Source organism: Triticum urartu, chromosome 7, assembly GCF_003073215.2.
Source record: "Triticum urartu cultivar G1812 chromosome 7, Tu2.1, whole genome shotgun sequence".
NCBI classification, from domain to species: Eukaryota; Viridiplantae; Streptophyta; class Magnoliopsida; order Poales; family Poaceae; genus Triticum; species Triticum urartu.
This window is the reverse complement of record NC_053028.1, coordinates 554,596,189-554,617,356: the sequence shown is the minus strand read 5'-3', so window position 1 is coordinate 554,617,356 and position 21,168 is coordinate 554,596,189. Positions and strand designations below refer to the sequence as shown.

General features: G+C 46.3%; 1 protein-coding gene across 2 annotated transcripts; it reads left to right on the top strand.

The window, feature by feature from the left end:
- Positions 1-14,957: 14,957 nt before the first annotated feature.
- On the top strand, positions 14,958-21,168 carry LOC125520368 (E3 ubiquitin-protein ligase RGLG5-like). Of its 2 annotated transcripts, none has more exons than XM_048685274.1 (12): positions 14,958-15,325; positions 16,016-16,239; positions 17,553-17,637; positions 18,192-18,332; positions 18,439-18,552; positions 18,681-18,778; positions 18,906-18,985; positions 19,086-19,191; positions 19,280-19,407; positions 19,513-19,783; positions 20,531-20,587; positions 20,673-21,168. In XM_048685274.1, the coding sequence occupies exons 2-12, from the start codon at positions 16,039-16,041 to the stop codon at positions 20,751-20,753; spliced, it is 1,362 nt and encodes a 453-aa protein (XP_048541231.1). In that variant the 5' UTR covers positions 14,958-15,325; positions 16,016-16,038; the 3' UTR covers positions 20,754-21,168. The 2 variants fall into 2 exon arrangements, with proteins under 2 accessions (XP_048541231.1, XP_048541230.1); XM_048685273.1 differs by having other exon boundaries at positions 14,963-15,325; positions 16,006-16,239.

The following is a 21,168-nucleotide window of genomic DNA, read 5'->3' as shown; positions in this document are numbered from 1 at the left end:
GGCCATGAAGGGCCTCATTGTTCGGCTGTGGCCTGGAGGGGCTCTGCTTGGGAGCTATTTCGGGCTGGTGCGGCGGTTGGTGGAGGCCTGTCCAAGGCTTGAAGTCATCAAGCGCTCCGTCTGCATTGAAGGTGCCTGTAGGGCCCTTGCCCGTGCTAAGGTGCACTGGGGCAAGCTGGATGCTGAGAAGCTGGTGAAGGACGGGCCACCGTCGGGGAAAGAGCATCGCAAGCCCGAGAATTACTATAAGGATGTTCTGAAGGGTGCCCGCCTTGTGGCGGATGAATGTTCTAGGGATGTAATTTTTGAGTGAAACTTGCTCGTTTTGTCCTATGCGCTGAAAACTTGTTTATATGCGCTAAGCAATGCTGTTGGAATTTAAAATATTACCTTCTGTGCGGCTGTTTATCAATTCTGAGAGATGGCGAGTCGTCGGCTTCTGCCCCCGTGCCGCTAGTGCTGGGGTGTTCGGGGATAAACCTGAGCGCTCTTTTTCCCATGTTTGGGTCCTTCGAGGGAGGCGCTCAGCCCAACGAACAAGGCAATCGGACTATAATGCGTGAACACTCTCACTCAGCCATAGAATTCTATAATTTTAAATTTCGGTGAAGCCCCTGGTATTCGGAAGACCGAGTTCGGGGCGCTATCCACGCCTTGGCCGGACAGAGCCGGCTCCTCGCCTTAAGCGGCATAAGTCTTTAGGGACTCGAAAAAACCTCTCGAACAGCGACCAGCTCTCGCTTCATCATGACAGTCAGTTTTAGCTTTCTCCACTGAGGTGCTCGACCCAGCTCAACTGGGGCACAATCGCAGTGGTTCTCCTAGTGCTACCTTAGCTGATATAGCGGAATGTAAGGCACCAAAACATAGGAGCCGGGCAAACCCAACTATTGACCCAAGACATGATTCAGAGCCGATGCATATAATGCTATAAGTTCGGGGTGTCACACTTGTTAAAGTGTTCGGACTTCTTACACCATATTGAGGGGTACTAAAGCCCCTGGTGTATTTTGGCCGTACCAACGTGTACGGGTGCAACATGTCGTTAAGGAACATATAAAGAAAAAAGGTAATGCAAAAATAGACGAAAGCTATGCATTGTTTATTAAAAAGGGCTGCGACTAAAGCAGAACGATACAAATAATGCGATAAGTGGAAGGTTGGACTAGTTAACATGTCCGTTCCAGGGGCAAGCTGCAGATTAGTATGTGGAACGGGTATACTGCTCGTGATAGAGACCACCTGGGAGTTCCGTAATGCGGCGTGGCTTGTCTGCTTCCCTGGTTCTTGCATTGTTTGTGCGGCAATTGAACTGCCGAACAGGCCTTCCGAAGGATGGAGTCCTGAAAGTAAGAGAAAATTAAAAAATCGGCAGCCCCTGGTACGGTTTAAGCCGTGTTTTGGGCGTGCCGTGATGGTGCCCCTCCCCCTGTACCCATGGTATCTCTAGAGCGTAGTTATGTACGCGAAGTACTGGCGTCGCCTTTTTGCGAGGGTTGGGGTTAGGGCCGCATTGCTACGCCTGCTCGGATCGTGCCAGGCGGTCTTGTTGTAGGTTACTCCGGGCGCGCTTGATGGTGTCCGGTCGTTTAGTGGCCGGACTGGAGAACTGCCTGGAGAGGCTGCTTTGTACTTCCGCTGCAAGGGCCGCCGTGTGCTCCTCCGTTCGGAGGGAGCGTTCGGTGTTTCCATTGACCGTAATTACTCCTCGAGGGCCTGTCATATTGAGTTTAAGGTATGCGTAGTGCGGTACTGCATTGAACTTAGCGAATGCGGTTCGCCCGAGCAGTGCGTGATAACCACTGCAAAACAGGACTATGTCAAAGATTAACTCCTTGCTTCGGAAATTATCCGGGGATCCGAAGACCACTTCAAGTGTGACTGAGCCTGTACAGTTGGCCTCTACACCTGGTATTACGCCTTTAAAGGTCGTTTTGGTGGACTTAATCCCCGAGGGATCTATGCCCATTTTCCGCACTGTATCCTGGTAAAGCAGGTTCAGGTTGCTGCCGCCGTCCATAAGGACTCTAGTGAGATGAAATCCGTCAATAATTGGGTCTAGAACCAATGCGGCGAATCTGCCATGACGGATGCTAGTGGGGTGGTCCCTTCGATCAAAGGTGATCGGGCAGGAGGACCATGGGTTGAACTTTGGGGCGACTGGCTCTACCACGTAGACGTCCCTTAACGCGCGCTTCCACTCCCTTTTGGGGACGTGGGTTGCATATATCATGTTCACCGTCCGCACTTGTGGGGGAAAACCCTTTTGTCCACTGTTGTTCGGCAGCCGGGGCTCCTCCTCGTCATTGCTATGCAGCCCCTTGTCTTCATTTTCGGCGTTTAACTTGCCTGCCTGCTTGAACACCCAAAAATCCCTGTTGGTGTGATTGGCCGGCTTTTCGGGGGTGCCATGTATCTGGCACGAGCGGTTGAGTATTCGGTCCAAACTGGACGGCCCCCTAGGATTCCTTTTGAATGGTTTTTTCCGCTGACCGGATTCAGAGCCTCTGAATCCGGCATTAACTGTCGTATCCTCAGCATTGTCGCCGTTAATGCGGCGCTTCTGCTTGTTGCGATGCGAGCTGCCGCTATTGTCCCTGGTGTCCGAATTACCAGGGTTCTTGGTCATATTGTTGCTACGAGCAAGCCAGCTGTCTTCTCCCGTGCAAAAGCGGGTCATAAGTGTCGTGAGTGCTGCCATAGATTTTGGCTTTTCCTTTCTAAGGTGCCGGGCCAGCCACTCGTCACGGATATTGTGCTTGAAGGTTGCTAGGGCCTCAGCGTCCGGACAATCGACTATTTGATTTTTCTTTGTTAGGAACCGTGTCCAGAATTGCCTGGCCGATTCCTTTGGCTGCTGAATTACGTGACTTAGGTCATCGGCGTCTGGGGGTCGCACATAAGTGCCCTGGAAATTGTCGAGGAATGCGGCTTCCAGGTCCTCCCAACAACTAATTGATCCTGTTGGCAAGCTGTTAAGCCAATGCTGAGCTGGTCCTTTAAGTTTGAGTGGGAGGTATTTGATGGCGTGGAAATCGTCGCCGCGTGCCATGTGGATATGAAGGAGATAATCCTCGATCCATATCGCAGGATCTGTTGTGCCATCATATGATTCGATGTTTACGGGTTTGAAACCCTCGGGGATTTGATGATCCATTATTTCGTCTATAAAGCAGAGTGGGTGTGTGGCGCCTCTGTATTGGGCTATATCATGACGTAGCTCCAATGAGCCTTGTCTACTGTGTTCGGCCCCGCCGAATTTGTGGCTGGCGTGACGGTTACCGTCTCGAACCGTGGGGCGCCCACGCGATCTGTAGATCGATCTTGTTTGCCTTGCCTTGTCCTCCAACATGTCTCGTAAGTCCGGCGCATATTCCCGTGCCTTGGTACGGGGTGCGGCTTGAGTGGAGGGCCGACGCGACCACGAGGTGGCCGGTTGGCCGCATCAAGTGCTTCCTCCTCTAATCGGGGTAGCAACCTGCGCTTTGGGTAGCTCTTGGAGGGGCGTTCGAGTTTATGCTCTTCGGCCGCAAGGACTTCAGTCCATCTGTCGACTAGCAAGTCTTGATCAGCCCTAAGTTGTTGCTGTTTTTTCTTGAGGCTTCTTGCCGTGGCCATAAGCCTGCGTTGAAAACGCTTTTTCTCGACGGGATCCTCTGGCACGACGAATTCGTCGTCGTCGAGGCTTGCCTCGTCTTCGGTGGGAGGCATATAATTATCTTCCTCGACCTCTCTGTCTGCCGCTCTCTCGTGAGGGCCGGTTTCTCCATCCTCCTGTGCGAAATCTTGCTGGAAGGGGTTTTCTTCGGCGCTTTCCGGAGTATTATTATCTCCCATGCTGGAATCACCTTGTTTGTTTTGGCAGGATTTTGAGCGGCGCTGCTGACGCCGGCGCTTAGGCTGTTTCTTGGAGGGGTCATCCTCCGCTGTTCCATCGCCATCTCCCTCTTTTGGGGTGTCCACCATGTATATGTCATACGATGAGGTGGCTTTCCAGGGCCTAGTAGGCGCTGGTTCTTCATCATCTCCTTCATCGGCGTCCATACCGTCGATGTCTTCGGAGTCGAAGTCGAGCATGTCAGTTAAGTCGTCGACAGTGGCTACAAAGTGGGTGGTGGGTGGGCTTTGAATTTCTTCATCGTCCGTACCCCAACCTTGCTGACCTAGTCCGGCCAGGGCTCTCCTTATAAAGAGAGAGACTTCAGTGACTTCAGGATATCGCCGAAAGGCGAGTGCTGAAAGATGTCCGCGGCAGTGAACTCCATGATCGGCGCCCAATCGGATTCGATTGGTAGGGGCACGGAGGGTTCGGAGTCCGGAGAGGGGTCCGGCTCCTTGGAGTCACGAGTCTCGTAGAGTACGGGGCTGGTGTTTGGCTCAATCGCCGTTGGGGTCGCAGCCCCCGAGGTGGCGTCCAACCGCCCATCCTTGATCGGCGCAGTTGGCTCCGAATTAAGGGTCGGAGCCGATGCGGGTGCGGCCTCCAGGGCACTGTTCGGTGGCAGAGCTAGATCATGCTCGTCGTGACAGTGCGGCGCGCTCGGCAGTGGCTCGAATCCATCGAAGATCAAGTCCCCACGGATGTCAGCCGTGTAGTTTAAATTTCCAAATCTGACCTGACGGCCAGGGGTGTAGCGTTCCATCTGCTCCAGACGGCCAAGCGAATTGGCCCGCAGTGCGAAGCCGCCGAAGACGAAGATCTGTCTGGGGAGGAAGTTCTCACCCTAGACTGCATCGCTATCGATGATCGTGGGAGCCATCGATCCTGACGGCGACGACACAGAGGAACTCTCAATGAAAGGACCAATGTCGGTGTCAAAACCGGCGGATCTCGGGTAGGGGGTCCCGAACTATGCGTCTAGGCCGGATGGTAACAGGAGACAAGGGACATGAAGTTTTACCCAGGTTCGGGCCCTCTCGATGGAGGTAAAACCCTATGTCCTGCTTGATTAATATTGATGATATGGGTAGTACTGTTGGGTTTCGTAGTAATTTCAAAAAAATTCCTACGCACATGCAAGATCATGTGATGCATAGCAACGAGGGGGGGAGTGTGATCTACATACCTAGTAGATCGACAACGGAAGCGTTTGGTTGATGTAGTCGTACGTCTTCACGATCCGACCGATCAAGCACCGAAACTACGGCACCTCTGAGTTCGAGCACACGTTCAGCTCGATGACGATCCCCGGACTCCGATCCAGCAAAGTGTCGGGGAAGAGTTCCGTCAGCACGACGGCGTGGTGACGATCTTGATGCACTACAGCAGCACGGCTTCGCCTAAACTCCGCTACAGTATTATTGAGGACTATGGTGGCTGGGGCCGCTGCACACGGCTAAGGAATAGATCACGTGGATCAACTTGTGTGTTCTAGGGTGCCTCTGCCTCAGTATATAAAGGACCAAAAGGGGGGAGGCTGGCCGGCCACATAGGGCGCGCCAAGAGAGTCCTACTCCCTCTGGGAGTAGGATTCCCCCCCCCCAATCCTAGTTGGAATAGGACTTGTGGAGGGGGGAAAAGAGAGAGAGGGGCCGGCCCCCTCTCCTTGTCCAATTCGGACCAAGGGAGGGGAGGGGCGCGCGGCCCATGTAGGGCTGCCTCTTCTCTTTTCCACTAAGGCCCATCATGGCCCATTTAGCTCCCGGGGGGTTCCGGTAACCTCCCGGTACTCCGGTAAAATCCCGATTTCACCCGGAACACTTCCGATATCCAAACATAGGCTTCCAATATATCAATCTTTATGTCTCGACCATTTCGAGACTCCTCGTCATGTCCGTGATCACATCCGGGACTCCGAACAACCTTCAATACATCAAAATGCATAAACTCATAATATAACTGTCATCGTAACCTTAAGCGTGCGGACCCTACGGGTTCGAGAACAATGTAGACATGACCGAGACATGTCTCCAGTCAATAACCAATAGCGGGACCTGGATGCCCATATTGGCTCCTACATATTCTACGAAGATCTTTATCGGTCAGACCGCATAACAACATACGTCGTTCCCTTTGTCATCGGTATGTTACTTGCCCGAGATTCGATCGTCGGTATTCCAATACCTAGTTCAATCTCGTTACCGGCAAGTCTCTTTACTCGTTCCGTAATACATCATCTCACAACTAACATATTAGTTGTAATGCTTGCAAGGCTTATGTGATGTGCATTACCGAGAGGGCCCAGAGATACCTCTCCGACAATCGAAGTGACAAATCCTAATCTCGAAATACGCCAACCCAACATGTACCTTTAGAGACACCTGTAATGCTCCTTTATAATCACCCAGTTACGTTGTGACGTTTGGTAGTACCCAAAGTGTTCCTCTGGTAAACGGGAGTTGCATAATCTCATAGTTATAGGAACATGTATAAGTCATGAAGAAAGCAATAGCAACATACTAAACGATCGGGTGCTAAGCTAATGGAATGGGTCATGTCAATCAGATCATTCTCTTAATGATGTGATCCCGTTAATCAAATAACAACTCATTGTTCATGGTTAGGAAACATAACCATCTTTGATTAACGAGCTAGTCAAGTAGAGGCATACTAGTGACACTTTGTTTGTCTATGTATTCACACATGTATTATGTTTCCGGTTAATACAATTCTAGCATGAATAATAAACATTTATCATGATTATAAGGAAATAAATAATAACTTTATTATTGCATCTAGGGCATATTTCCTTCAAGTACAAGAGTAGATCTACCACGAGATCGAGGAGGCTAAACCCTAGAAGCTATCCTATGGTATGATTGTTGATGTTTATGTTGTCCTACGGACTAAAACACTCCGGTTTATATAGACACCATGTAGGGTTAGGGTTACATAGAGTCGGTTACAATGGTAGGAGATCTACATATCCGTATCACCAAGCTTGCCTTCCACGCCAAGGAAAGTCCCCTCCGGACACGGGACGAAGTCTTCAATCTTGTATCTTCATAGTCCAGGAGTCCGGCTGAAGGTATAGTCCGGCTATCCGAACACCCCCTAATCCAGGACTCCCTCAGTGGCGGTGGGTGGCGGGGCGGCTAGTGGGTGGCGGGGGCGGCGGCAGGTGGTGGGGGCGGCTGGTGGGGGTGACGGCGAGTGGCGGGGGTGGCAGCACGGCGTGGGGGCGGCGGCGGGTGGCGTCGGCAGGGGGTGGGGGCGGCGGCGTGGTGGCTCGAGGAGGAGAGAGGAGAGAAAGAGAGATGGATCCCGGGCGGGTGGGTCTCGTCGTTAGGTAGGTTAGGTCTTTGTCGTCCGCCAAACCTTTGTCGTCAGCTTTTTTTCCTCTTTGTCATCCGCTAGCTGACGGCAAAGAGGGGGGCCATTAAGTTTGGATTAATCAGCTCATTAGTGGGGACCACCACCCTCTTTGTCGTCTGCTAGCTGACAGCAAAGATTCGTTGTCGTCCGCTAGCTGATGGCAAAGAGTAGGAAGATGGCAAAGACCGTTCTTTGCCATCAGCCAGTTCATTGTCGTCCGTTTTCTGCAAGCGGACTGCAAAGACCTTCTTTGCCGTCAGCTAGCAGACGGCAAAGACTCGGCAGACGGCAAATTAGCTAATTCCAGTGGTGCCTTATTGAGTCTAAAGACTTTGTCAGGATGATTTGGATCTTCAAAACCTGGGGGTTGAGCAACATATACTTCTTCCTCAAGCTTACCATTGAGGAATGCACTTTTCACATCCATTTGATATAAGATAATATTATGATGGTTAACATAAGCAAGTAATATGCGAATAGCTTCAAGTCTAGCAACAGGTGCAAAAGTTTCATCAAAATCAATTCCTTCAACCTGTGTGTAGCCTTGAGCTACAAGCCGTGCCTTATTCCTCAGCACAAGGCCATTTTCATCTTGCTTGTTGCGGTAGATCCATTTTGTGCCGATGATATTGTGCTTATGAGGATCTGGATGTTTGACCAGTTCCCAGACGTTGTTGAGCTCGAATTGATTTAATTCCTCTTGCATAGCTTGAATCCACTCAGGCTCCATAAATGCTTCATCTACCTTAGTTGGCTCTTTGATAGAGACGAAAGCAAAGTGCCCACAAAAGTTAGATAAATGTGAAGCTCTTGAGCGTGTGAGAGGACCTGGAATGTTGATGTCGTTGATGATTTTCTCAATTTGCACTTCATTTGCAACACGAGGATGAGCGGGTTGACGTTGAGGAATTTGATCAGCATTTTCTTCAGCACCATTTTCCTCAGGTGCATTAGCATGATGTTCTTCATGTTCTGGAATGGCTTCTTCAACAGATTCTTCAGTAGGAATGACATCCTTAGTAGCCTTGAACTTAATAGATTCCTCAGGAGGTATTTCATCTGTCACAGGAGGTAGGTGCTCTCTTTGTGAGCCATTAGTTTCATCGAACCGCACATCTACAGTTTCAACAACCTTGTGATGATAGGTGTTGAAGACTCTGTAGGTGTGCGAGTCTTTACCATAACCGAGCATCAAACCTTCATGTGCTTTCGGTGCAAATTTAGAACTGTGATGAGGATCTCTAATCCAACATTTAGCATCGAAGACTTTGAAATAACTCACATTGGGTTTCTTGTCCGTGAGGAGTTCATATGCAGTCTTCTTGAAGAATTTGTGAAGATATACCCTGTTGATGATGTGGCACGCAGTATCAATTGCCTCAGGCCAAAAGCGAGGAGGCACCTTGTACTCATCAAGCATAGTGCGGGCCATCTCAACAAGAGTCATGTTCTTGCGCTCTACGACGCCATTTTGCTGAGGAGTATAAGGAGCAGATAACTCATGAGTAATACCAAGTTCATCAAGATAGTCATCAAGACCAGTGTTCTTGAACTCAGTTCCATTATCACTTCTGATGTGCTTGATCTTCACACCAAAGTTGGTTGAAACCCTCGATGAAAATCGTTTGAAGACTTCCCGCACTTCAGTTTTGTAAGTGATGATATGGGCGCATGTATATCGAGAATAATCATCAACAATGACAAGGCCATATAAGGATGCAACATTAGTAAATGTGGCATAGTGAGTAGGGGCAAAGAGATCCATGTGAAGTAATTCAAATGGTCGAGTAGTAGTCATGATATGATAGTCTTCGCTGGATGCTTGGCCTTGGTCATTTTTCCAGCTTCACAGGCTCCGCATAAGTGATCCTTGAGGGATTTGACATTTTCAATGCCAATGACATGCTTCTTCTTCGCGAGCGTGTGCAAATTCCTCATGCCAACATGACCAAGTCGTCGATGCCATAGCCAGCCTTCTGAAGCTTTTGCAAGTAGACATGTAGCAGGTTGTGGTCCTGTAGAGAAATCAACAATATACAAATCTCCTCTCCTAAAGCCTTCGAAGACTTTGGAATTGTCAGCTTCCATGATCACAACACAACGATACTTGCCAAAGACAACAATCATATCAAGATCACAAAGCATTGAGACAGACATGAGGTTGAACCCTAAGGACTCGACAAGCATGACTTTGTCCATGTCTCGATCCTTTGAGATTGCAACCTTACCTAGACCCAATACCTTGCTTTTGCCTTTGTCAGCGTAGGTGATATGCTTCAGGTGTGATGGAGATAAAGCAGTGTCCATCAATAAGCTCCTGTCACCAGTCATATGATTTGTACATCCACTATCGAGGACCCACTCAGTGGCTTTGGGTTGATCATCCAGCAGATGAATTACTGCAACTTACGAACTCATATACTTCAGCAATGAAGAATATGGCATCAATTTCATCAAGCAATAGAACAGATAAAGCAGTATGAGGACGTGAGAAATGAAAATTCATTTCTTCATGATTAGCTTGCATCCTTTCAAGCAAATTCAGGTCTCCAGCAAATTCTTCAGACGATTAAGTTCGTCTGGAGACCTAACCCTGCATAAGAGGTTAGTTCTTTTTCTTCACCACCCACATCCGAAGGGGTGGCAAAGAATTCATCATTCTACGAGCTCCATAAGAGAAAGGTGGCATAGATGCCAATCCACTTCGTTTCACATAAGAGGGGTTAGGGTAAGCATAGGAGTAAGCAGAGAAATTCTTCGAGGACTTATGAACATAATGATTTGAAGAATAATGCACATATCTATAGTCCTTAGATCTTCCCTGTGAAACATACGGGTTAGCATGATGATGTTCATATGAGGACTTTGATCCTTTTGAGGAATTTGATCCATGTGAGGAGTTTGGTCCGTATGAGGACTTGGATCCATACGAAGAATTTGGTCCTTATGAAGAATTTGATCTGGGGTTCCTATTTTTCACAGGTGGTGTCATGATGACATTCACCTGAAGATTTTCAAGGCACCTTTTGGGAACCCAGATTTTCTTCATAGGAGGACCGTTCCTGCAGTTAGTGCCAACATATCTAGCAAATACTTCACCATTCTGATTTTTGAACAGTTTATAGTTGGAGTCAATTGACTCATCAGAAGAATATGAAGATTCACATGTAAAGCCAGATAAAGTAGATGGATCCACTGAAGGTCCCTTTGCAGCAACCCATGAGGTTTTGGGATACTGCTCAGGTTTCCACTAGGTCCCATCAGCATTGAGTTTCCTCTCAAAGGCAATACCCTCTTTCCTAGGGTTCCTGTTGAGGATATGCTTTTTAAGCACGTCACAAAGAGCCTGATGCCCCTTGAGGCTTTTGTACATGCCTGTCATATACAATTCCTTCAGCCCTGCATCATCAGTGATACTAGCAATGTCCTCAGTTGAGGAATTAGTGATAGCAGAGGCAGTTGAAGAATTTGCAGCAATGGAAGTATTTGAGCATTCAGGTGAAAAATTAACAGATTCACGTTCAATGCACTTCAAACACGGAGGAACAAATTCATCGTGAGTAGCGCTGATCTGTTAAGCAAGTAATGAATCACGCTCCTTCTGAAGATCTTCATAACTCACTCTTAACTGCTCAAGATCTTGCTTTCTTTGAAGAAATTCATAAGAAAGCTTCTCATAATCAGATAGGAGAGTGTTATGATGACCTTGAAGATTGTCAAACTTGGACTGAAGTCTCTGAAGATTTTCAGTCAAAATTTTAGTGCGATCCATTTCCTCGCCCAACATATCATCGCTCTCATTTAGCATGTTTTGAACTTTTTCCAAAGCTCTTTGTTGTTTAGTGGCAAGGGAAGCAAGTTTGACATAACTGGGTCCAAATTCATCAACAAATTCATCATCACTTGACTCAGATAAGTAGTAGTCAGTTACCTTGGCACCTTTTGCCATAAGGCATGGTGCAGAGGATGATGACTCTGGATTGAAAGTCATAGCCTTGCGCGATTCCATGAATTCTTCGAACCAGGGATCATGGTGAGATCGATGACCTTCATAGACCTCAGAAAGTCGGTCCCAGATGAGTTTTGCATGGCTGAGATGCATAACGTTCCTGAACTGATTTTGTGACAAGCTGGAGCAGATGATGTCCTTCACCGTGAGGTTGAGAAGTGTGTATTTGCGAATATCATCAGCCTCCACCATCTTGCATAGGTCAGTAAGACCAATCTCGGTGACGGTCCAGAGTTCGTTGTTCATCGCCATGAGGCGCTTCTTCATCATGGCCTTCCACTTGGGATAATCATGACCGTCAAAGATGGGGCAAGTCACAGTCTTCATTACCGTGGTCGACATAACTAAAATTTTAGGCGGTTAAACCAAAATCACACAGAACAAGGGAGTACCTTGCTCTGATACCAATTGAAAGTGTGTTATATCGACTAGAGGGGGTGAATAGGTGATTTTAATGAATTATTCACTAAGGAATTTCAGGGTGAGGAAATTCCTGAGTGAAGAACTACTTGCAGCGGAATAAGTACTCAGAAGTAAACATAACAGAGCATGAGCATGGACTTCATCAAGAAACAAAAACAAGCACAGAGTACAGAAAGCGTAAACACATGATAACACATGATAAAGACAAATAGACTGAAGAAATTGAACTGAGGAAATAGAGAAAGTCTTCAGTCCAAGTCTTCAAACAGATATGAACAAGCACACAACACAGAAATGAGGAAATGGAAGGGTTGAGGAAATGGAACCAGGTAGCTTGGTGAAGACAATGATTTGGTAGACCAGTTCCAACTGTTGTGACAGTTGTTCGTCTGGTTAGGGCGGCTAGGTATTTAAACCCGAGGACACACAGTCCCAGACACCCAGTCCTGAACACGCAGCTCAGGACACTTAGTCCTCACCGTATTCCCCTTGAGCTAAGGTCACACAGACCTCGCCCAATCACTCATGGTAAGTCTTCAGGTGACTTCCAAACCTTCACAGACTCGGTCACTCGACGATCCACAATTTCCTCTTGGATACTCTAGACCATGACGCCTAACCGTCTGGAAGATGCACAGTCTTCAAAGGTAACAAGCGTCGGATCCACGCAGGATCAATCTCTTTAGTGATGCTCAATCACTTTGGGTTTGTAGGTGTTTGGGTTTGGGTTTTCCTCACTTGATGATTTTCGCTCAAACTCCTCGGAGGATGGGATGCTCTCAAATGACAAGTGTCAGTTTCTCTCGGAGCAGCCAACCAGCTAGTGGTTGTAGGGGGCGGCCATTTATAGCCTAGGGAGCAGCCCGACATGATAAGACATAAATGCCCTTCAATGATATGACCGTTAGGTGGGTAGATATTTGGGACAGCTGGCGCATAGCACAGCAACGGTCGTAATTTTGAGTATCAAATTCCTCGGGGCTATCATGTTCCTCACTGTGTAGGCAATCCGTACTGGCGAATTCCTAACTCCTCAGTCAGATCAAATTCCTCAGAGACCAGAACAATTTCGTCTCTGTCACTGATGAAATTCACTGAACTGTATGAGATTTTCAATGGCTTCACTCGAAGGGATTGGTAGGTGTAGGATTTGAGTTGAGCATCACTTGAAAATTTTTCCTTAGTATTTACTCGACCCTCTTTAAAATTACGGTGTTTCCTATGACTCAAGAAAGAGAAAAGGAAACTACGAAAACAAAAGTCTTCATGCTTCATGTTCCTCGAATGAATACCAAGTCTTCAGGATTACACCAATTTCTTCACTTTCAAAGTCTTCAGAAAGTCTTCAGAAATCCAAAGTCTTCAGTCGGAGAACTTCATTTTTAGGGGTCGACTTTCTCTGTAAATATCAAACTCCTCATAGACTTATAGACCTGTGTACACTCACAAACGCATCAGTCCCTTAACCTATAAGTCTTCAGTACACCAAAATTACTAAGGGGCATTAGATGCACTTACAATAGACAACAAAGTGATAACAATGGACACTGAACATACCTCAATAGCCGCGGTGTTGCAGGAGAGGATTTAACACAAGCTAGTGCTTAGAGAGGTGGACTGGCATCATTGCATCAAGCCGGCACAACTATGTCATTGAGGAGATGTTAGCCGCCGCAAGTCTCCACCTTATCCAAATTGACTTGTCTTCGCATCATCTTGTGGGCTTAGGAGCGGCAAGCGGAAGGGGCAGCACCGCTGGGGCGAGGGAAAACATGAATGGAATACTCTAATCAAACCAAGAATCTGAACCAGATACAATATGTTTAGGGAAGCATACAAACGTCATAGTTTGATCCAACAGGTTATAAAAATATGAGGGAAAATCTTAGAAGGAAAAAGATAAGGAGAGATTACTTGAAAGATAGGGGTTTTCCTTCATCTTTGACCAATCATCTCGAACTCAGGGTAAGGAAGAAGGGATTGCTGCCGACCATGACCATGGAGATGGAGACATGCATGGCCGTCGCGCCCACAGCGTCCGTATCTTCGCAGCCGATTACACTTGGAGTGGCTGAAATGGGAAGAGTCAGGGCCGTGGTCATTGAAGTTGATCTGGCACCAGTAGCGGCGAGCCGGCGACCACTGTTATCAACGTGGGGGCACAGTCCATGGCGTGGCGTGCCCATGCTTCTCTCGCTGGTGTGGAGAGTGGAGGCCCGAGGATTGATTCTCTTCCTTCCTCCCACTCGTCGACCTCTGCCATCGATGTTGGTCGATGGACCGCCACTCATTGGATCGCTAAAGTTTTCCTAGAGGCCGTAGACGAAGAACTCGGAGGTGGAAGCGGTAGCGCGCCGCCAGCGCCAAGATGAACCATCACAGAGTCACGAAGAGATGAGGACGCACAGAATGGGCTGGGAAAGAATCCTTTCGGTGGGCTGCGTAGGCCTTCGGCCCAACGAAGGATGTGTCTCCTAGCTCATTCCGTGGAGCAGCGGCCCCGATCACGTGGATTGAGCGGATCGTGAGAACGAGGACATCCTGACGCGCGCTATATTATTTGGTACGTTGGTTAGTTTGATCAGACGGCTACAAATCTCAAATCACTGTAGGGAGTCGTAGCTAGCTCCGTTTTACTGTTTAGTAATTTGATTTGAATAAATAGTTTGACGACGTAGATGTCACACATATTGCACTTCGAGGACCTGGACGACACTTTTCATAGATCGAGGACCTATGTGATACATCTAAAACAGTCAAAGGACCTATGATGCACTTGACTCACAAAAAATACCTATATGTCAATGACGCGAAAAAGTGTGGTTTTTTAAATACCAAATTATCCAAATTCCTGCTCCAGGTCAACTTTTGACACACCGCGGGAAGGACAAATCCACTACGTGTGGTTCCGGCAAACACACACCCACCAGCCTACGTCGCCCCGCGGTACGCACGCAAAGCCAATACGCGACACATAACGCAATCCACGTGCCCTGCGCGGCCGTCTCAGCGGCGCACGCCACCCATGAGCCGGTGAGCGCCGCCTAATTTCTTTCGTGAGGGCCGCGCATGGACCGCACGACCTCACCGTAGCTTAACAACCACCCCGGAAACCAGGACTGCGACGCGCCAACCACCGAGCCAACACGCCGCAGCCCCTCCGTCGCGCGCGGGCGCAGCGGAGAAAAGATGCCTCCCTGGACCGGTTGGTGCTTGCCGATGCCGATGCCGATGACCGAGACAAGTGCGTCAGCGCCACCAAACTAATGACTTAGCAGTAATCCGTCTGAGCTCTCCCCATCCATCCACCTCTTGAATACCACTCCCAGTTCCGAAGCTTCGTACATCGCTTTCAGATAGAGAGCGGACGGAGGACGGAGGGAGGGGGTCAGAGGGGAGGAGCAGAGCGCAAGAAATCTTTGCCGTCTGGCCCCCGCCCCGCTGCCAAGTGCCAACTGCATTGCCTCCCGGGCTGGCGATTGACTTGACCCGCGCCACCGCCTCCCCTTGATTGATTATAGTTTATCTCGTCGTGCCGGGCGTACAAATCTTAGCTGACCGAGCCTATCCCCTCCCCCCCCTCCTCTCCTCTACTCTGCCAATCCTCTTCCGTCCCGGAGCAGCGGCCTGCGACCTTGGTAAGCACATCCCTGCGGATTGCTGGTTTTTTTTGTTCGGGGAAGTTGTTGAGGGAGAGAGAGAGAGAATTCCGGGCGTTCGTTTCTCGAGGTTGATTGATTCTGGTTCCGCTGCCGCGCTACCACGCCGGCGAGTTGGTATAATCCCGTATCTTCCCACTCCGCCCCGCCGCCGCCTTGTTTCTTTCTTGGTGAGGTGAGGGTGCGCGGTAGAGCCGAGTTGTCCGTGAGCCCACGAGGTGTTTGGATCTGATTGTGTGAGGCAGTTCGTCGAATGCTCCTAGGTAGTAGTAATTGGCGGGTTTTTAGATGATTATATTCGGTATATTTTTTAGGGTCCTTGCCTGATCTCGTTCACACCTTTCGATATGCCCGATGCTCGTATGTAGGAACTGGGCCTTCTGCGGTTGCCAGTCTCCAGTATTGGCAATGAGGACGAAATGTGGGGGTAGATAGGGGAGGCTGTGGCTGTTTTAGGGTGTGAAACTTACCTAGCCGTTTTGGATTAGAAGTCACCCCTCCTCGAATTAGGAATTCGTACAAAGAATTTCACATGTAGTTGATGGATACATCATGTTCTGCTAAAACACCAGGATTTCTTGATTTATTTATGTGCGGAAAGTATCCGTCTTCTTTCCAGCTAGGTGTGTACCCAAGTACTGACATTCTCTTCTGTCCAGTGTTCACCAGGAAGTTCAGCCGAGTGTTGAGGAATGGGGCAAAAGGACTCCAAGCCGTCGTATAACTCTGGGAATTCATCCAACGGGTACAACTCGAGGTATGCAAACACGCCCTCCAGTTACAGCCCGAGGTATGCCTCTTCGGCGGGTAACAACGTGCAGCAGCCAGAAGCACAGGCCAGGCTGCAGAGGAAGTATTCCAGGATCGGTGACGACTACCGTTCCGTCAGTCAAGTATGTATTGATGGCCTCTTGTGCCTTCAGTTCTCTTGTTTTCCTTTCCCAATTTTTGATGCATGGTTGTCAACTTGATGTAGCTGAATGGTACAACCATTCATCTTATTCAGTCGTCTCAGGTGGATTTTGGAGTGTAAACTATCTTTGGTAGAGTTAGTTTTATCTATATGAGTATTTCTACAAGGATAGTGCTTTAAGTATTCTGGTCGAGAAATCAAATTAAATTTTGCATCAGCGAAGGAAGTTATCTCTTGCTCGATATGAGTATTTTCTGCAATGTTGCAACCATTTAAAAAATTCAAGCCACCTGCATTAATCACGTTCTTTTCAATTGTACTAGCTTCGGGGACATACAGTCTTCTCTTATATAATTTGCACTTATTTTCGGCAGTGAATGCATTTTTCATGGGCCTTCCTCTTCTACAATGTTACTTACAAGTGTGCAATTACTTACAAATATGAGAGGCCGTACGATAGTGTATACAGATTTTGGTTCTCTCCTAAGTCCTAGCCTGTCATATTCTCAGCATTAATTTGACTGGCATGACGATTTAATGATATGGTACTGTCCAAGTGTACTTCGTCTGACATTCTATCAATCTTAGGCAGTTTTTGTTTGTATGGTAGGATTCGTAACCCATGGTTTGATGATGATAAAATAAAATTTCCTGCAGTTAGATTTTACTTCTCCAAAGAAACTGACATGTTCTATAAGATGTGACTGCTACTTACTTTCCAGTGCATTTTCAGTAAAAACCTTGATATCTGCAGTCAGACTTGTGGACCATTAAGCTGACAACTATAACAATCAACTAAATTGGGTAGTTCGAAGGAGGCTGCGTCCTCGCTTAACAGGTCGTCTGTGACCACTTGCCTGCGTTAGATTCTATCAGAATTTCCGATGACTCTTTGTTTGGGTTCCTTGGAGGATGTGTAATTCTGTTGAATTAGGTCGCGCGTCTGTAGTATAACTGAATCTGGTGACGGTTTCGTTAATGAAATCGGAGCCCCCCCCTCTTTTGCTCAAAAAAAAATTGGGTAGTCCCATCTATTAAGGGCTTTGCTACTTCAGCCTCACAAAAGATAAATAACTACAATGCTGATATGGAGCTGCAGTAGTATACTGTTATGTTATGAAATATTATTGAATTTGTATATACTTAAATGAAATTGGATCCTACCAGCTTATGCATTTTCCTCAAGTACTACAGCCCAGATGACAGTTACAAGAGTCTTCCATATATTCTCCCTTTCGATTGTTGTGTTGTGAACTTAAAACTGAAAGCAACACCTTTTTTACACTGTTACAGGTGACTGAAGCTTTGGCTCAGGCAGGCCTCGAATCTTCAAATCTTATTGTAGGCATTGATTTTACAAAAAGTAATGAATGGACAGGTTAGCAGCTGATCTTTCTGCCTTTTGACTATAGGTGCATATTCTTTTTTGCTAATGCTTGCTTTGGGGTCCACTGGTGCCTATTATTTATTATTAGGTACTGCTTAGTACAGTAGAATACTAGTTAGTTGCCCATATGGACATATAGTTTGTGGTTTATTGCTATTGAAGAAAACCATTTGGTCTGTGATGTCAATGGCATGCCAACTTATCTATTATATATCTTTTGTCAGGCAAAGCCACATTATGCACATGAATTTCTTTAGATGAAAGGCAAGCAATGACAGCATTTCTGCGTTTGTATTGTTAGAAAGAATGCCGCCCCCCCCCCCCCCCCCCCCCCCCCCTGTTGCATCTTATATTGATAATCATCTATGTCAGATCATATTTTCATTTAACTTGGTATAATTTTCCATTTACGTAAAATTTCTTATGACTGCCGCTGTCTACATGAAATTATAAACATTCCAAACCCTTGCTTCTATATGTGACAATCATCTACTCTATATCATATCATAGCATTTTCATTTAACTTGCTATGCTTTTCCATTTAGGTAAAATTTCCTATAACCGCCGCTGTCTACATGATATTGGAAACACTCCAAACCCATATGAGCAAGCCATATCTATTATTGGAAGGACACTTTCAGCTTTTGATGAAGACAATTTGATTCCCTGCTTTGGATTTGGTGATGGTAAGCTTAAGGTTCCAATTTTCTTTTTCATTGACCACTTCATGGATTTTCAATAAAATGTCTAAATGCATGTATTGAATATAATGTTTCCTTTCCCTTCTGGCAGCATCAACTCATGACCAGGAGGTATTCAGCTTTTATCCAGAGAACCAACCATGCAATGGATTTGAAGAGGCATTGGAAAGATACAGAGAAATCGTTCCAACTCTTCGATTAGCTGGTTTGTTTAAGTACTCACTTAATGTAGATTTCATAAAAGTGAAGAGAGGAACAAAATTGCTACCAGAAATAGCTAAGAGTTCCCACAAAAAAAGATGTACGGAAATAATCTGGATTTAACTTGCACAGGACCAACATCTTTCGCTCCAATAATTGAGACAGCAATTGGGATTGCAGACAGCACCGGTGGTCAATATCATGTTCTTCTGATAATTGCTGATGGACAGGTGCACCACAGTTTCACCAAGTTGTGCTTCTGAATCACATGTTCTTTATAGCCATTAAGTGATGGTGACTCTTGCATGTCTTGCTTGTATAACCAGTTTTCACTCTGGCTAAAATTTCTGCTGATAGGTTACTCGAAGTGTGGATACACAGTCTGGGCAGTTAAGTCCGCAGGAGCGGGATACCATTGATGCTATAGTGAAAGCTAGGTACTTAATTCAGGATTTTAAAGTAACACCTTTATATTCTACCAAGTCAATTCTCCTAAACAAATTGCACACAATAACATCTATTTTGAAAATATTCCAGCCACTTTCCCTTGTCTATTGTTCTTGTTGGGGTCGGTGATGGACCATGGGATATGATGCATAAGTTTGACGACAACATACCTGCTCGGTCATTCGATAATTTCCAGGTGATTGCCATACAAATTACATCCAACCTTTAGCTGTTTTTCTGGTTCTCAATAACTGAGACGTGAAAGAATACTTAATTTCATGCAGTTTGTGAATTTCACGGAAATTATGTCAAAGAGCATAGCAGCTGATAGAAAAGAGGCTGAATTTGCGTTGTCAGCATTGATGGAAATCCCTACGCAGTACAAAGCAACACTTGATCTCCAACTCCTTGGGTATTCTATGTTTTTTCAACCTCAGAGTCAAGTAGAACAATGCTTTGTGCTTGCAGAGACTATATTGCCATCTGACCACTTTCTTCGATTCTTCCTCTGTTTCAGCCGTCGCCAAGGAATACCTCCAAGAGTTCCTCTGCCTCCACCAACAAGGACTCCTTATTCACGGTCTACTAGCTTTGACCAACAGTCTGGTGTTTATTCACGGTCTAGCAGCTTTGGTCAACAAACAAGTGGGTTTCAGCAATCAGACAATTTCAAACAGCGACAGCATGGAGCTACAAGGAGGCCTGACAGTTATTCATCAGAAAGTTCACAGCCTGCGGCTTCAAGGATACCCGACACTTATGCATCAGAAAGTTCAGAAAGCACACTTGTACGTATCTTTTCGTGTTTACACCGTATTCCCACCATTTCATACCCATATATGAATAAATAAAACGGTGTAGTAAAAATTAACTTTATCTACACCGCCAAAAAAGCCTGATGGAATCTTTTTAACCAATACTCTTGCACGTTCAGACCTGCCGATGCTAAGGGTTATACGGGGGAACTATTAGGTGAAAATGCACAATGCTGTGAAAACAGCGAATAGAAGTTTAAAAAATTCTCAAATAATTTCCACTACTAAGGACAGTGTGTTTAATATCCATGCAAAAGTTTAACTTCAAAGTCGAAATACTTTGCAAGATATAAAAAAGACAGATACTTATTGCAAAGTATTTTGAATTAAGTTGAATTTTTTACATGAACATACCTGTCTGTAGTAGCCTCTTTTAGAAAAAAAATTCAAGCTGACGAAGCACATCGTCATGGAATTTGTGTGTTTTCATTGGATATGCCCCCGAACTTCAGTGCTTGGAATACTATTTCAGAAAACACTGCTAGTTAAATTTGGTTTATCCTCGGTTCACTTCTGCCTGTAAAATATTTATGCTCTTTTTCAAATGTAGACTGTAGCTTGCTATTGTACTTTGACACATACACTTGCATCTTGTGGCCACATGCAGATCATTCCTCTTCCAAATGCTAAGTTTGTGTATACTGACAAAGTTTATGCTAACTGCCAGACCCTCTAATTTTAGTGGAATATGAACTAAGCCTGGCATTTTTGTGCATGCAGTCATGCGCCATATGTATGGATAAATCAAAGGATCTTGCATTTGGATGTGGACATCAGGTGCAGAAAATATTCCCTTACTTTCCTCTGAACATTTATTCACAATTCTTGTTGTATATACTAATTGCTAACACACATAATTCAGACTTGCTATGACTGCGGGAAAAATTTGGTGCGCTGCCCTATGTGCCAGCAGCACATAACCACCAGGATCAGGCTGTACTGACTAAAAGCTGATCTCCTGATGCTTTCGAAGCCTATGGCGTTGCCAATACTGAAGAAGCTTGGTGGAAAATGTTCAGAATCCGCAAAAAATTTAGTGTTCTTACTGCAGTTGGAGTGTCTTGAATTAGCCGGTGATTTAAGGCCCTGTTGTAATGCAGGGTTTATTCTCCATCCCGTAAGGGGAATGTGGATTGAACTGTTTTGGTAAAATTTCTGTGTTCCAAAAGGGCTCTTACTGTCCATACAAGGCACTGAAGAATGTTCCCTGGAAAATAATGTACATATTGCTTTCTTTTCTTTCTCTTGTAAATAAAATGAACAGTAGAGAAATTTCAGGATGAACCAACTAGAAAGACATTTGTGTTGTATATTAATTAAAACCTGTTATTATTGTTGAATATTCAGTTTTGTACTCA

Excerpts from the sequence above, each read along its gene's own strand:
- LOC125520368 (XM_048685274.1), top strand. The coding sequence starts at position 16,039 with ATGGGGCAAAAGGACTCCAAGCCGTCGTATAACTCTGGGAATTCATCC. Across the intron at positions 17,638-18,191 it reads AAAAAGTAATGAATGGACAG|GTAAAATTTCCTATAACCGC; the intron begins GTTAGCAGCTGA and ends TTTTCCATTTAG. Across the intron at positions 20,588-20,672 it reads CATTTGGATGTGGACATCAG|ACTTGCTATGACTGCGGGAA; the intron begins GTGCAGAAAATA and ends CACATAATTCAG.